At 38.6% G+C, this 17,662-nt stretch overlaps 1 protein-coding gene across 1 annotated transcript in view; it reads right to left on the bottom strand.

Moving 5' to 3' along the window:
* Positions 1-249: 249 nt before the first annotated feature.
* The window catches only part of RASA1 (RAS p21 protein activator 1), a 63,222-nt gene continuing 45,809 nt past the window's right edge, over positions 250-17,662 (bottom strand). The window contains exons 16-25 of the mRNA XM_086478968.1: positions 13,371-13,543; positions 13,001-13,160; positions 12,672-12,814; positions 11,807-11,922; positions 10,517-10,603; positions 7,576-7,643; positions 4,651-4,739; positions 2,953-3,030; positions 1,577-1,711; positions 250-861 (exon numbers count right to left, since the gene is read on the bottom strand). Of these exons, the coding sequence (XP_086335094.1) occupies positions 778-861; positions 1,577-1,711; positions 2,953-3,030; positions 4,651-4,739; positions 7,576-7,643; positions 10,517-10,603; positions 11,807-11,922; positions 12,672-12,814; positions 13,001-13,160; positions 13,371-13,543 (1,133 nt within the window). The 3' untranslated portion in view covers positions 250-777. The remainder of the gene's footprint in view (positions 862-1,576; positions 1,712-2,952; positions 3,031-4,650; positions 4,740-7,575; positions 7,644-10,516; positions 10,604-11,806; positions 11,923-12,671; positions 12,815-13,000; positions 13,161-13,370; positions 13,544-17,662) is intronic.

Here is a 17,662-nt window from a genome sequence, read left to right on the forward strand (position 1 = left end):
TATAAAATGGTTTAATGAATGCATGCATGTCTGATACAATGATCAATAAATTTACTGAATTCAAATTATTTACTGTTGTAAACATTTTACAAAAGCATTGTGATTTATCTGGATATACAGTTCTTGATGGAAGAACTATTCAGACTGAATCAGTGGCACATCAAAAAATAAAGCTGACGAGACCCATTCTGCATACTCTCTTTCAACATGATTCCAGCAAGAGAAACAGCATGGTATAAAAAGTGGTACAGTAAAGATTGTTCCTACCATAACATCAAATTCTGGAAACTGTAAATACAAGGTAAAGTGGTTGAAACAGTCAAAAGTCATCATTATTGTAACCAGTCAGAAATTACAGTAAGAAATGTTATCCAGTTATAGGTGGCTGTCAACACATTTCTTCTCATGTCAGTTGATAATTATTTTCCAACAAGACAGCAAAACTTTGGCAAATCAGAGGTGCTGAAAATAGTTTTCAAAGTTCAAGACACAGTCACAGCATTTTCTTTGCGGAAGGTGAACTGTACACCAAGGCTCAGAGGTTGTGAAAACTGTTTCCAAGTGGAAAAAAAGTGCAAATGTCCTGCACAGATAGCTTAAAAAGCTGCTGGTACAATCATTCACCAACAGAATCTTTGTTTTCTTTTTGCATAGTTCACACATCACTGGGAATGTGACAGGGTGTGCTATTTTTGGCAAGAGCAAGAAGAAAGTGATACTGGTGTGAGTCGCCATGTTGGGCATGCTGGATCCATGCAGAATTCAGGTAGAGGGCTGCTACCTGATGTTATTAGACACTGAATACTGATTTTGTTTTTGTTGAAGCAGTTCAGTAATAGCCAAAAGCTTCTTAAGAACATGCTGTAGAAAAAGAGTCAGAAAACCATACATTAGCTACTGGAAACAGGACGGTCGTGCTTGCGAGGCATTTTCAGCATCAGCCTATCACACCTGCTACTAGGTAGTTTAAAATATACTAAAAAAAAAAAAAAAAAAGGAAACAGTTGATTCCCTAGTCAATAAGGCATTACCTTCAAAAGGGAAGTCTAAAACACTGTTACGAACTTTGCCTCTCCACCACGGATCTTTTGGCTGCTTTGTGAGTTAACATGGAGGCTAAGAAAGTGCCCTGCTAACACACTGTTGGGATTCGCTGGAGACGTCTGCTGTGTGCGTTTACAGATGTACTGGCAAACTAGGAAGCAGAAACGAGCTATCGATGGAAAGCTAACAAAAGTAAATTGAGGTCTCAACTGGAAAAAAAAATGAAGATCCTAAAACCCAACGACCCAGAGAGCCTGTCAGCAGACAGTAATTTTGTGGGTTTAGGCTTCCTCTAGAAGCAAAAGCTTCCTTTGGGAACTTAAAAGAAACCTCTTTGGTTTTGTTGCATGAAGAAACAAAACTAAGGAGGAAGTATCTACCTCTACAGCTAATAACCTCCTGGTGAAAGCTTTTACAATGTTTATCAGTCATACTGCTGGCTGGAAATACTACCGAAGAATCCCGGTATTAAGGAGTAAGTCAAGACGTACTGCCTGGACCTGCGATTTGCTTGTTAACCTTTGTCACTTACCTGCATTACGCCTCGCTCATTACTGAGCGTCCGGAGTTCGTCTGAGTGAGCCACACATATCTCATGCAAGGCCGCCAGATCACGAGATAGGTCAGTTCTAGAGTGCTCTGTAGTGTCTGGAAGCTCAGGAACATTCTTCAACAAAAAAGATGAGAGCAGATGTAGGATGCTGAGCACCCGGGCACACAGGGAGATAAACTACAGCTCTGCTGACGCAGTTATTTTATACCACCAGCAAGTACTCAATGTTAGTCTCTCAGCTGCGTCTCCAGTCCGTCTTTCTATTCCGAATTATGGATTTCCTCCTCTCTGCAAGTGCACGTTCTATGAGTATACTGCAATTTCTACTCCTGCTAGAGGGGTTCTGACTAAAAGATCTGGTATTGCTATGCTACCACTGAGCTGACCAGAAATATAGAGACTATAGAGACTCATGACCTTCCCCTACACAAGGGGGCTGCTTTTTTTTCCAATATAAATGAGAGAATAGCAGCCACAAAAATTCAGCAAATCTGTAATTATCAAGTAAATCATTAAACTCTTCATAAAACAATAACGTTGTAATTAAAACAGCAGATCAATCCAACAGTTACTTTCAAATCAGCAGTTTTCAGAGACCTCATGCAAAATCTGTCATTTAAAGAAAACTGACGCGTCAAAATACACAAAAGTTGCAACTGAACCAGAAAAAAGCAACATACGGCAACCTACCCAAATGCCACACTCATTTTTATATCTTATCGCAATATTCTGAGATGTCTTCTAGGTCACTTTCAAGAGATCAATTCAGGTAGCTTGGCACATTTTTTTCATCTCGGTTTTTAAAACAAATTCTTGGTTTAAAAATACACATCTATAACATAAGGACCTAATTCCTGTCACAGCTGTCATATGCAAAACAGGAACAGTTTAAAAGAATACAGTAACTGCAGTTCTCTTTCAAACTACAGTATCTAAGAAAGTAACGCGTAACTGAAATTCAACCTAGTATCTTTTAAAGCAAAAAAAAATTTCAATCTCTGGTCAAAACCATATGACAAATCTTATGTAAGAATTTTTGTTTTAAAACATATTGTTAAAAGATTTGTGGTCTTGGCCAAAATGTATAATCCTGAACTATAAAAATCTATTTGAGCTTCTCACATCTACAGAGGCACTAAATGAATAAAATCTAAGATGACATTTGACGGGTTTAATTTCCTATGAGAGGCCAGCAATCTGCAGTTTCTAAACATGCTTTAGAAAAATTTATTCAGTTACAAGCATTCAAAACTGTGGGAGCTGATGCCTTTTCAAGCTAGTTAACACGAAGCGTAAGGAATTTTCATTTACAATGTTGCCATGTAACTTCCAGTAAAGATTTTTTAACGGCTTACCCCAAGTTCATCCAAGAACATGATCATGCGATGCTTATTGCTCTTGATGAATGGATTTACTCCTTCCATGTACGGCTCCTAGTAATTTTTAAAAGTATTCATTAGAACTCATCAATGTCAAGGTAATTGCCATACCTAAAGTGAGCATGGTGCATTGCACGATGCCCCATGCTCACACAAATGACACTACAAAACAAGTACGTCATCTGGAGTGATTTTAATTTTTCAAGTGGCTTTCTAATGTCTGGTGTGCAGCCAGTCAAAAGACTACAGAATCCGGTACTTTTTTTTTATATTCAGAAGATCCAGAAATTTTTACACACGCATGCTGACGTGTATTTGCATTACGATGAATGTCTCCTGACTCCTCGCTGCAATGAACAAGTGCTCTACCTGCAAAGGTACGATTAGGAATAAGTGCCCTCCTTCTTTCATTAATGCTTAGGTTCCAAGTTCTGTGAGCCAGAGAAATAACGTCATAATGCCAGCCTGAAGTCACCTTCGTTATGCCCAAATCAACAGATTATTTTTCAACCATGTTCTGGCCTGGGAACTGAGACCAGTTGTTGCTGGCATTCTCTTAGTGTTTATTATTAATAGAGACTTTATTGAAAGCCGGGGCTGTTTAGTGCAATATGTACATTTGATTTGCAGCACTGATTATGTCCGGCAGTCTGAAAGCGAGTACAAATAGAAGGGATGCTTTGACGTGCTCCACCACAGAAAACACCAGTCTAAGGAGTAAGTAAATGCAGGGTGAAAGTGGCAGAGGGGGAATTGGATAATCTATACCAAACTGGGAATTTAGGCCTGATTAGTCTCAATCTGAAAGTTAATTACGATATACAGATAGAACATGGGTGTGGCATGCATTTCAAGGCTGTGTACAGAAGCACACCGATACTACTGAAAGGTGCCTCCCCTTTGACATCGAATAATCAATGGAAATGCAAAAAAAATCTCCCATCATTTGTTTAAGGCAAAGTATTTATATTCCTGATTCATTCTCATCACAGACTCCTGCTCTAGCAATTCTTAGTTGTCTTTTTGATAGGGATATTCCAAAAAGCAAATGTGCCCATTTTACCATCACGGACACTTCTGCTGTGATGGGATGGCTGCCTGCCTTTCCTCTCCCACTTCTCCCCTCTAAAGCAGGAAATGCTGGAGTACAAACGCTACCTTTTCTGCTGCAAATGGAAAAAAGAATGCCTCACATACTTCCACTGCTGTCTCAGGAACAAACACCTGCTCAGTTTATCTGCGTTCTCATAGCACCAATGTATGGTTGCATCGCACTCTGTAATACCCACTGGTACGGTCATTCATTCACCATTACTTTAACATTAGACTATTGCTGATGTTCCTGCTACCAGACTGAAAATCTTCATGAGAAGTACCAAGTCACATTAATGTGAGTTTCTAGATCACTTCCTTTCAAATGTTTATGGCTCCTCTTCACAATTTAACCTGACTTCATGCTACTGCTGTAGTTCAGAACCGCACCCTGTTTAGCTCTAAATGAAGAAGAGAAACTGCAGTAATGAGGCCTCCTTGCCGAGGATGACAAATGGGTCGCATGTTGGGCTCTGTGTGAGGAAACTGCCACAGATTTTTGCAAGTATTACACAGGAACATTGATGTGTACTGGAGACACAGTCCTCCTAGGCTGTTGTCTGTGTGTGAAATTATATTCACCTTGGCTCCAAATTCAACCAGGTTTGCTAAATTCTGCACAGACTTGGCGACCAGCGTCAGCGTTCTTGCAGCAGTGGGGGAAGGAGAATCTGGCAGGAATGCAAAGCAGAGAGTTACTGGCCGTTCCATTTAAAATTAACGGCAGTCACATGGAAGTAGAGCTCTTCTCCAATTCTTATCTTTTCAGGGAATAAAGTATTTTTAATAATGGAACTGCATATGTGGAAGATGGCACTTGATGAAGTAAAACTTATGTTGCTTTAGTAATGTCCACAAAAATACATTAATCTGAACATCCGATTTTCTATAACAGTTGCATACAGAATAAGTACGCAAAATAAAGTGTCCTTAGAGTTAGGTGAAGTAAGAACTGTTTTCACAAAAATGAAACAGTTCTGTTGAAAGGCTTATTTGTTGTTAGAAGAAAAAAAATAATTAACTTTAGAATTTAAAAAACAGGCAAGTTTACCTTATTTGTATACACCCACGTAAGTGGGCTCTGGCAAGTTATACAAATTATACTTCAAGTTACTGGCATCAGGAAAACAGTAAATATTAGATGCAATCATGGCTTGTATTTCCATTAAATTATAGTCACTTGCTGTACCTAACATTACACTTAACACTTTACATTAACCGCTTAGTCAGTCAGAACTTCCTTTTCCAACATGTGATATTACCCAGCAGTATCTTCCAAAATTATTTTTCCTTCCAGTTACAGTAAGTGGCCTGGTTGAAAGCCAGGTCTGAAGTGTTCCAAAATGGACACCTTTATTATACAAACTCTAAATTTTATAATTCTTTGTAAGAATACTATATGCTCTTTGTTGTCTACCTACATCTCGGGTTGTTCTTTCTTCCCCTCCCCCTCCAAAATCCATTGAAAAGTAAGTTCTGTTTTTTTCTGGCACAGATGGAGCTATGCAACTGATGTCAGCTGTTTATCATGTCTAGTGCTTGGTACAGTACAGGCCTTTGAAGCAGCAACACTGGAAAACATTGCTAGCCTTGGAATCTGGAACTTCAGGTTAGAAGAACTGATCTAAGGATGCGAATTACTTTAAAAAAACTCAAAGATGCTTGAAACAACAGTTTTAAGTTTGAAAAAAAAGTATCTTTGTATCAAGTGACAGTTGTCAAGGTGACAGGATTGCTGCTGATACTGAGCTGTAACTATAGACCCAGCCTTCAGAACACTTTTTTCCCTGTGATGGGAAGAAGGCATGTTGGAGGCTTCGCTCCAAAAGAAGGACTGCCTCCTCCCTTTTTTTGAACAGCTCTAAAAGCCCTACATGGAATCTGTAAGCTTATGCTAGCAGTAGTCAAAATATTAGGTGGATATTATCAGGACTTTAACAGACAATCTTAAAAGGGATTACTCAAATTTATAAGCTGTCTTTTATACCTGCAGACACAGTGCAACCCAAGTCAGGAGGTACTTAACTTGCAAATTACCTTGTGATAATAACATCCTAAAGAAAGTATTACTGTGTACCAGGCCATGCCTCTGAAATGCTTTCCTCAAAGCACGCATGGAAATGATTACTGGGTGAAAGGAACTTTCAGTTCAACACAGCCCTTCTCATTTTATAGCTTAAAGGCAGACAATAGAAAACATGATATAAAGTCTTAAAAACTGTCTCTGAATAAAAGAAAAAAAGCTTTTCTGAATCTGATTTCTCATTTCCTCTTATTTCAAATCAGCGTTTTACTGGTAAAAATCAAGAAACTGCTAGGCAGGGAAGCAGGAAGAGGAATGGTTAGTGCCCTCTAGCTTAGGGTGACCTTTGCCAAGAAAAATAAAAAAACTCCGAGAAAACAAAGATGAAGGATAACATATGTAGACATCTAAAGCTATGCAACTCAGATGTCTGAATATTTTAACTTTAGTAATAGAGTTTTCAGTAGTTTATGCCTTTCCTTTTTTGCTCCTACAGAAGTTAAGTTAAAAGCACCCACAAACATTTGTAGGTGCTGAAGGCAACTGCTATGGGATAATCCATGCCCTCACCACTAACGCTTCACAACAGGAAAGCCCCACACCAGCACCATGTCAGATGTGGTTCCCGATGTGCACCACCATCCCAGTCACCCCACGAGCTGTCTGGGAGAGCACTCTCTGGTACCGGCCAGCACCGTGCCACAGGCCCGAACAGCGATTCTGCAATCCTGGTCTCGGCACCGAGAATGTTTCCTGTTGCTGTTTTAGACAACTACCATAGATGTGCTCTACCAAGACAGCATCAAAAAACAGGGGTAAGACTTTACACGGTGAGAATACTCACTTAGGCTAGCCCACAGAAACTCTCCTATATCTGGCTTTTAAGTCAGCCAAGACAACCATCTCAAGCTTGCCCAACCCACCCTTTCTAAATACCACCCCTCTCTCTCATCTTTAAGATTCCGTATTTGAGACTGACTGTACTTAATGAGTCAAAGTAAAGACTTCTCCAATGGATGGAAGCTATGTAAGCAGGATGTTCACACAAGTTATTCAAGCATAATTCTTCTAGGTGCACAATGTATTCCCAGCTCTGCAGAAACATTTTCAATTTTATAAGTCTTGTTCATTTAAGAGATACCACTGAACTTCAGCCATTAACTTTGGCATTTCATTGTATTCCAAGGGACATCTGAAGATCACACACATTTTTCACACTGCTAGAACGTATTCCACATTGCTAGACTAACTCAAAATTGTATTATTAAATACCACAATGCATGTTTTTCTGGACTTTAAAACAACACTGGGGATAACCACACTCTGACCTTTAAGGGTGAAAAACATACATTGGAGAAGTCAGTCAAGTGGCTTGGATAACCCAACTTTGGACACAGCATTCAAAACCACTTTGTATTTCACTGCATTAGACACTACAGTAATTTCATGTGTACTACGGAATTCAATCTGAAGCATATAGTCACCTGAGATGATATTGAACATCCTTGGGTTCAGGATAGCAGGACAAATCAGTCGAAGGAAAACAAAGCCACTGAAATAGGAAGAAAATTGTATTTTAGTCAATAAAATTAAAGAATTAATGTAAAATTCTGTAGTCTTTAAGGAGTCAAGTTAGTGCAAAATCTTTTTGAGACAGACACCAATGAACTAGCCTGCGCTCTGTGAATACTTTAACAAATTAAGAATATCATGCTATGACTTCAGCTATGATAAAAGCTAAAAGAATGGGCATACTGATTTCTCAATGAAGTTGAACTGTTGACACCATGTGGGAAGAACTTCATTGTAAGGTCATAGCAAAGCGAATCTCAGACCACACCAGCTTCAAAAAGGAGGAACGCCTGGTCTCTGACCTCCCAAGAGTTTTCCATTGTCTGCTTCCACAGGGCATCCATCCCGCAGCAACCCACTCCCCCAAGCCAATGTAAAGACAACTGCAGGAGTGCATGGGCAAAGGGAACCTCTTTTAGCAGCACAGCCTTAGGTCAGTTTATGGTGATCCATATCCTGATGACAATATGCTACAGCAGAAAAACAATAAGGGATCTTTCTTCCACGAAGCAACTGCTGCCATCGAGAAAGCTGGAAAAAGCACACTCTGTTTTGACTGCAGAACTAGGAACTCACTCAACAGAAACCCAGAATAGCCTTCAGTAGCATGAGAAAAAAAATCTAACTTTCTGTTAAAAGCAGAAGTAAAAACCAACCACCTCAGGTTAACCTCAATTCTGGCTAATTACTATACAATGAAGTGACATGTGGACCAACTAAAGCAATCTAAATCATCTTTTATTTTGTTCAGAGTGCTTGGACACTACCAGCAGACCAAACCCTGACCACTCATAAAAGAAGGCGGGGCAAGGCGGGGCAAGGCGGGGCAAGGCGGGGCAAGGCGGGGCAAGGCGGGGCAAGGCGGGGCAAGGCGGGGCAAGGCGGGGCAAGGCGGGGCAAGGCACCTTACCCTACCTTGCCTGCTGGTAAGTAAACAGTGATGGTAATGTCCGTGTTACTTGAAAACGACACACACAGTAGTGAGGCTCACACACCTTCCATATGTCCAAGACACCTAATACATACTGTTACACATGTTTCCTCTCCAAGAACCATGAATTATGGGCTGGCAAGACAACAGTCCTTGGCTATATGTGAAGCTAAAACATTTTCCATGGCGTGAATTTAAAGCTGTGAGGAAATTAATTCTGAAGTCACAGCATACACACCAATTCCTCTTTTCAAGTACTCAGCGTTGAAGGCCAATGAGGAATGAATCTAGCATGGACCTTGCTGATACAGATCTGCTGCTTATAACCCTGGTCAACTGCTTAAATCAAGAACGAGTCAATATCTACATGGGGGTTTTACAACCGGAAAGAAACAGCAGCACCTTCTGACTGATACAGTAGGGAAGATACCCGGACACCTAAAAACTGTCCTTCTGCCTCTGAATATTTAATTGTTCTTGGACCAAAATAGCACAATAAAATATAATAATCATCACTGAAGGCTGTGAAACTCTGTACCCTAGAGAGAAATCACTAGCGTCCACTTGTGAAGACATAACGAAAGCAAAGGATCCAATATTTATAGCATCCAGTGAGGACTTCTGGAATACCCTGAACGTGAGCTGCGTCTGCTAAGGAAAGCCACATGGTTCTCTCTGGAGCTGGGGAGGAACGGGAAGAGATATGGTACTCACTGCTGAGCTCTGCAGCCTTCCAGTAGGCTAGCCCCTCAAAGTAAGAGAGGCTCTCACAGCAAGAGCAGCCTCCAATTGAAGGCAATGCCCCTGCACGGTACCCTGGATGACATAAGGCTTCTGGTGTCAGATGATAAACACAAGCCAAAGACAAATCCTCTGAAAGACTCCCTCTGTGGGAGACGAACCTTGGCAGATCACATGACTGCCAGACACTGCAAAAAAGGAAAGATGTGGCTCTGATATCCTTAAAAACCCCAGCAGCGTTTAAGAAAAATAGTGTCAAGACCACACTTTAGTCAGACTTTTGTCTGACCTACACTGGCAATGGACAGCATTAGAGGAAGAACTTGCGTATTGCGTTGGTTTATGAATGTAAATTGGAGTTTTTGTGGCGGGTGCTAGTTCAGAGAAGCCAGGTTCAGCAACCTCCTGCAAAATTTTTAGAGGAGTTCTCCAGTGTTTCAACATGACTGAGCTGGAGCAGAGGAATGAAACAAAACTGGGACCTCACAGAATTACGTGTTTTTTGGAAACTAACACACAGCAATCAGGAGCAGCAGCCCAACACCAAAGACTGGGAGCCTTCTCTGATGCAGAAAACTACATACCCCAACGCATAAAGTACCTCAGAGAAATCTAACACTTGTCTTCATGAGAAGGTGTTAGATTCCCTCCCGCACTGGGTCTGCATTTTAGAGGGCATGGATCTCAAGCCACTCAGATTTCCCCAGCAATTAACACGCTCTATGTACGAGTCTCTGTGTGAGGCACAGCCCTCCCAGATGGCATATGACAGGAACATGATCTTCAGAGGTCACTGCTCTCTACAGGTATCACAAAGGCTAACTATTGCTTTGAGAGAAATTTTTCTGTCCCAGCATGAAAAAGGAAGTTGCTATTTTAGATTAGTTTGTACAAGTTACAAAACACAAGTAAATTCAAAGTTAAAACTACTAAGTAAAGCTATGCTGACCTCTATACTACATCATCTTACTCTGGCAAGGCTCTAAGAACATGATTAAGCAGTTAGCCAGCTCATAATCCTTCATGGGAATATCATGCCTCAGCATCACAAATATCTTACATACTGCTATAACCTATGTAAGTTAGATGGTTTTGTCACTGAAAGAAACACAGACAAGCACACTGAAGTACGCCTTTAACGAGAATTAATTATTTTCAGAATAAAGGCATGAGTAACTTACCTAACAACTCTGGTTCTCATGGTGGTGTTAGCTGGCCACTTGTTTTGAACAGACTTCTGTAGGCACCCATAAATATACCTCAATGTCCTGCAAAAATAATAGCTAATTACACATTCCATTAAACTTATGAGAAAAGATCCTGACCAACCTCCTACTTGATGCAGAACTAGTACCAATTCTACATCTATAATTCACACATAAGCTTTAAACTAAGAGTTAATTTATAAGTTAATAAAACTATAAAAAGTCAATTTCTAAATTTATAAATTTACATTAAAAAGTAAATTTATAAATGGTAAGGAAAAACCTTCATTAGTACACAATTCTATATGCAATTCAGTTGATTATTCAGATGTCCATTAAATGTTTTATAACTGCCCATTTCCTGTTTCTTAAGTAGTATTTCCTTTCAAAAAAGACAATTTTGATGGTTTGACTTTTTTTTTTTCCCCCTCTTCTTCACTAAACAACAACCATTCTTTCCATAAACGAGGGTTAGGTGTTTAAAAGTTAAGCAAATGCAGCAATAGCCCTCTCACATAAAATGATGGGAAAACTGTGGCGTATTTCAGAAGATGTTGAGAGCTGCATCTTATACTTTAAAAAAGTGTAACTTTTAACTGCTAAGCTGCCAGCACGAACACAAAAAAACCCACCTCTGTGCTACTGTGCCATCTCAAAATTGAGGATTTTGTATACTTTAAAAGCTAATGACATCGTGAAAAAAAAACTGTTAGCACTATCTACTCTTTATTAATGGTTCAAATCTAAACTATGAAAAAAAGCTATTTTAGCGATTAATAAGAAGAAAAAACCAGAACCTCTGGATTTCCCTAGCAGACAGAAGCAATCACAACATGGTATCATTTACTACCACCTGCTTGTATTTTTAACACATCTCAGAGAAGGAGGACTGGAAAGAATTTGTAATCAACTTAAATATATGTAATTGTCTGCTAACTACTACCGTCTTCTACCTTTTTGCGGAAATATGAGATTGATTATTTTTATTATTCTTCTTTCCCTGACCTCTTGGGTCTAGGAGCTTCTCCTTTGAAGAAAAGCACGTGTGCTAGCCAGAGGCTTTTGCAAAAAGCACTATTAATTCCTGAAAGTGTTATTTTTTTCCTCATCTATATTCCCCTGTGTGCATACAGCAACCCTAAAGACATTAGTCGTACGACTGACCAGCAGAAGATGACCCAGTAAGAACACAATTTTAAGGTGCAATGTAATTCACACAAACAAGAATCTTCCAATACAAATCTGAACAGAAAAGTTCAAACTTACGGAGGCAGTATCTCTGCAGCCATGAATATTTTCTCCACCAATTCTGAAAGTATACTGAGTAGATGTGCCAAATTAGTGTTAACATCTTCATTTTTTTCTAACTTTGAGGGATTTAACTAAAACAAAAAGAGAAAAAGATGATATTTCTTCTCCTAACTAGAACTACATACTTAGTTTTACAATATTACACACTGAATACTACTTCAAATTAAATATTGTACTGTTGTACAAGTTTCTTACAAAACTCACAAGTCTGTTTCAATGGCTAGTCAGGAAATGCGAAGAAGCAATGGGTTTAACTTCTAACACACTAGGCTTTTAACAGGTCAGATATTCACCACTATATCTGCATGACCTTTTTGTCTCTCTCAATCCAGATTTCTGAGGACTGCCATCCTTTCCACAACTAAGCTAAAGCAGAACACAGGAGGGTCATTTTAAATACAGTTTCAGGATCAGTAATGGTCATTTAATATCATGAAGTTTTAAATTAAAATTAAAGTTCAGAAACTAACTTCTACGATATCTTGAGTCTACTAGAAGTTACTTAGGTTAGGACATTCAGTAACTGCTACAGAACAGCCTGCAATTGCTAAAGAATAAACAGATAATTTGAAGAAATTTTAATTAAAAAACTTAAAATGTTGTACTATGACTATTGTTCAAAGCCAAAATCTAGGAAGGGGGGAGAGGAAATCTCTTCATAAATTCAGTTCCTGTATTTCTCATGTAAATGAATTTTAGTCCTGAGAGATTAGTAAATGTCTCTGAAGCTAATATTTAATATAAACATAAAATATAATAACCAGTAGATAATTACATCAATAAACCAAAATGTTTAAAAAACCATAGCTCAAGGTATCACCTCACAGGACTGCTTGCTCTCCATTATCTTTAATATAGAGTCTTTCAGTGCGTGGTGAACAAAACTTGTTGCTGTGGCTTTCATATACTGCTCCATAAGTGTACTTGCTAAAGTGGTGGCACGAAACAAGGTAGTAGCTTCATCTGAAAAAAGACAGCAAAGTGAAAAGTTGAGAAAGGGAGACAACAAAAAGGAAAAAAATGTGCTGTGTTTATACTTTGATATAAGTTGTAACTAAAGGAGGAGGAAAAAAAAAGGGAGGCGCTGGAGCCCTTCCCTCCCCACCTGCCCAGAACTCCAGAAAACAGTAGTGTAAGTTAGCGCAGTACCTTCCATGCTTATCTCCCTGTCATTTAGTGTTCGTAACAACAAGGACTCAAGCTTTTCATGAAGAAAAATCTTCAATAAAATGCCAGCCAAAAGTGTTCTATCCTGTCCACAAACATGTGATAAGGCATAGACTACGTGAAGTTCTTTCTGGAGTATAAGCTGAAAGAAAAGCAGAATTTTAAAATATTCAGAAGCTTCTCCTAACACGTAACAGCTTTGGAAAAACTGGTATCATACATCCCTAGTGATATATAGATGTCACTATAAATATTCTTTAATGATGTCAACCAATGTTATTGAGATCCATCTCAAACAACCAACAAAATGAGTTTTGACAGATAAACCAAGGAAAGTTAAACAACTTTATACCTCTTTAAACTCATTGTACTCCTCTTCTGGCATGATCTTTTCCATAGAATATCGTGCTCGAACACGCAAAGATCCAGGCTCAATACCCTTTAATGGTACATGGGAACTGAGTTGAAACCACTCATCTGTTGCATGTCCTTTTTGTAACCGGCTTAATTGGCAACGCATAAACACTTAAGGAAAAAAAGCATTGTTCAAGTAAGTTATCTCCAGAAAAACAGTGCTACAATTGAATAAAAACAACAGTTTATTTTCAGCACATCACCTAGTTACAGAAAAAGAATATTAATATGAGTAATCAAGACTTTTTGCCATCAACATATTGACAGATTCTCTCTTCAACAGTTTAACAGACTCCTGTAAACTGAAGCAGCAACACAAAGCGTTCTGTAAGGAATGTATACATATACATTCAAAAATGCCACACAGGTATCAGCAGAGTTTTCCTTGCAACATCCAAGTAGTGACTAAAAAAGCACTACCCTGCAAATCCAGGTTGCAGTCAGAAATTAAAAACAGGTAGTGTTCAGAATTTCATGTCCTCTTTCCAGCCTTGGGCTGATACCTCCATCAGGTCTGCTCCTTGACCACCTGTTACTCTGTACTCTATTGTTATTATAGTGTCAGTACTGCTTTCTCAAACACTGCCACATGTATTTCTTTTATATAAACTCCCAAGTTAACGTCATGCAAATTATGTAAAAAGAAGTGTTGCTGCCTAGATATAACGATCAAAGTCAACTCAAGAATGGCCAAATCATTAATTCACCTTTCAGTGGTGCTGGCACTTTGACATTGCCAAGCAATGACCCGGACCGCAACTGAAGTCTAGCCCAGCAGCCAGCTAGCAAGCTGCAGCAGTGGGAACACAGGCCCATCTGGAGCAGGCACAGATGCTCCTGAACAGTTATTTTGCACAGAAAGGGCCCAGGCCCTTGCAGAGGCAACACCGTGCCTGTGAAACACCCACTATGCTCCAAGAGGGTCCACAGTCAAAGTTTCACATTTAGCTTGTCAATCAAGTTCCTCACATTTAAAAAAAAAAACCAAAAAAACCCCACAACCCACAAAAGCAAGTGTTATAGGTTTTTTTCACATTTCTGCAAAGCCCATACACCACACTGCCTTGCAGAAATTGTCAGCAGTTCCAGCAGACCTCCCGTTGCCCCAGTGCTGCAATACATAGCAGGATTTCATTTGATAATGGCACAGAAAAACATCACATTTATAGTACTCTCTTCAGGCCGTTCTTGTGGCCTATTTTACATTCTTTGGCATTGATAAACCGATATAAGCTAATGCATTCAAATCAGTCAAGTAGTATGAAAAACGATCCATCATCACCTGCTACTTATCACCAGTGTGGATGGGACTAGGTCTTTAGACCAGTTAATCAAGTGACTTCCCCAGTATATTTCTCCCCAGCATCAAAGCTCCTGTACCTGCAACTAAGCGATGTGTTTTTCTTATTTTGCTTGCACATTCAAGGCGCATATATCTCAGTGAGAAGAATGGTGAATGAAATACAGGTTCTAGAATAAACTGATAGTGTTTCCCTGTGGTTATAGGAGCACTTCATAGCTATAATATAAATGCTATAAACTTGCTTTGATTTTAAAAAAAAAAAAGTCAGGAAATAAATATCTGTACAGGGACTGCAGAACAGTTGCTATCATAATTTATGTTCAGCAACTTTAAAGGAGCAAGACTTTTTCCCATTTAGCATGGGATTAGTAGGCTACCTTCAGTAAGAGACTCCTATCAGTTGAAAAATTCAGGATATTTACACTTTGCAACCTAGCACATTTCAAAAGAGAAACAAATATACAGTAAATAATCAAAACAAACAATAGTTGATCTCTTCTCTCCAGACATAGGTAAGAATTCTCTTGACAATGATCTCGATCCAAAAAGAATCACAGTCTTTTACATGATGAACACTAGTACAAAAAAAAAAAAAAAAGGTAAGACTGAAGTTTCTTAGTGGTTTATTTTCTAATGAAACTTTGGACATAATATTTAGTAGCAAAGTTATATTTTGGTTGTTAGTAATTATAAGCTGGGAATCAAAGTGAAAAGTGGTTCAAACCTAGGTTTGTTCCAGTCCTCAGACTGGAAATGAATCTGAATTTACTACGAAGCCTTTGTCTAAATCTGCCACAACAAAACAGAGCCAACAAAAAACCCCTCAAAAAATTCTAATTACTGATTCAGAATAAAAGCCATTTGAGATCTTCAGAAAGAAGAAATCACTCAATACATGGACGTACTAAATCCTGCCTTTTGCAGCTGCAAGTCACTGCCGCATTAGCACAGCCCACCCTCCTATAATCTCAGCTATCAGATTCAAAGACAAGCTTTAGCACTACGTGCTGAAAGACAGACACTGTCTAATACTTTGCTCTATGAACTTGCCTGCATGAGATGATTGCCTCCATTTTACAAATGTTTCTTTTTCAACATGAACTAATTTGAAATTAACCAACTATCACAGTGCAAAACCAAACCAGAACTTCCTTCCACTCCAGTTTAAAACTGTGTTGTATTGTCCTGAGAGATTTACTAATTCAACTGTCTAATCATACCTCAGCATCCCAGTTTGCAGCAGCTGCTAATACATTATAGGGCTTCATTTTTTCCAAGCTATATTTTATATATTTATTTAAATAAATCCTTATGCAATTTACACTTAGGGACATAAGGAGAAATATAAATAGAATGGATACAAATCTGTTTAGTATAATTTCTGACTATTTGAAAAACTTTTTAAAAACAAAAATACTAAAATAATTATTGAATACTCATAATAGGCAAACTTCAAAGTCAAACACTTGAAAACTCAGGAAATAATTTACTGAAAAAATAGCCTTTGTGCTAGTACAATTTTGGTATTTAACTTCTGTGTGTTATGATGAAAAAAATAAAGCAGTGAGACCAGTAACAGAGTTTTGGGCCTTCAATCTGCATTATATGGTGGTAAAAGCAAGCAGAAAAGCTGACTTAACCCATTAACTGGGAAGATGAATAGTACTAGCTTCATGTGACTCCCACTTTCATAGCGGTCCACATTTAACAGCTGCAGCTGAAAAGGAGAATTTCAGGATAGGAACCATTTCTCCTGCTTTTGAAAAGTTCAAGGGTTATTCAGGCAACGTAGCACATAGGTACGTTACATACGGTCTGTTTTAGCTCATTTTTTTCCCCCTGCATGTCACATATTTAACAGTGATGGGGATATAAGCAGAGATACATGTTCATTCAAGTTGACTCAGTTTAATCCTCCTCCCAGAATGAAAGTACTCTTGGGTTATGCTCCAAGAATGTACCTCACTGCAATCAAGAAACTCAGCCAATCCTGCTCCTGACCTAAGTAAGGAAACCTTCTATCACCTCCCATCAGCTAGATAAAAAGCCAACATAACTCCCTTAATCTGGACAGAGAAGAGGGAACTACAAAAAAAACTTTTAAAGAAGTTACTGAAGCATCCCGTTCAAGAATTATCCTTTTAAAGATTCTTCTACTAAACAGAGCTTTGGTGTATATAGTTAATGAGTTTTCCAGCTCAAAATTCATAAAAAAACAGTGTAAGAACACGGTCACAACTGCAATTAGAGCCCTTTTGTCTGTCAGAGGGAATGTATCTTTTTTCATCCTGCTATGCAGAAAGTTTTCTAGTCAGAAGAAGCAGAAAGGTGTTTGAAATTGAAGAGCATTCAAAATGAATAGCAGTTGTTCTACTTTGATCAAGGTTTCCCTACAAATCTTAAAAAAAAAAAAAAAAAAAAAATCTCAAGAAATTAGCACTGAGGCATATGTACCAAGCCAGTAACACAATATATGCAAACTGAAAACAACTGCAATAGATTATAAATACTCTGACAGGCTTTGGAACAGACAGCTCTGAACATAATGGAAAAGAAAAAAATCTTGGAACAAATCTGAAAGGGGTGGGGAGGGCGTCCTGCCCTGCAGGCAGCAAAAAAGAGTCAGGGGGCTGAACGTGTTCCAGAACAAGTATGGTGGGAAACAAGATACCTTGAATAAGCGTAGAAAAAAACCCAACCAACACCTTAAAAACACATTGTATGGGAAGATAACTAGAAAAAAAAAAAAAAGTTTTTTTTCTAAGAGCTCAGTTCCATATTCTTCAAGCCCTTTTTTTTTTTTTTCTCTAAAAAGCTGACAGATCTTACCAGCTTGCTGTTAATTTGCTGGAACAGAAACAAAACCACAGTTGAAGAAGCAGCTGTCTGGGTAACAGAAGGAAAATAAATCCTTGGGAACTTCTGTA

Source organism: Leptosomus discolor, chromosome Z (genome assembly GCF_034619465.1).
Source record: "Leptosomus discolor isolate bLepDis1 chromosome Z, bLepDis1.hap2, whole genome shotgun sequence".
NCBI lineage: Eukaryota > Metazoa > Chordata > Aves > Leptosomiformes > Leptosomidae > Leptosomus > Leptosomus discolor.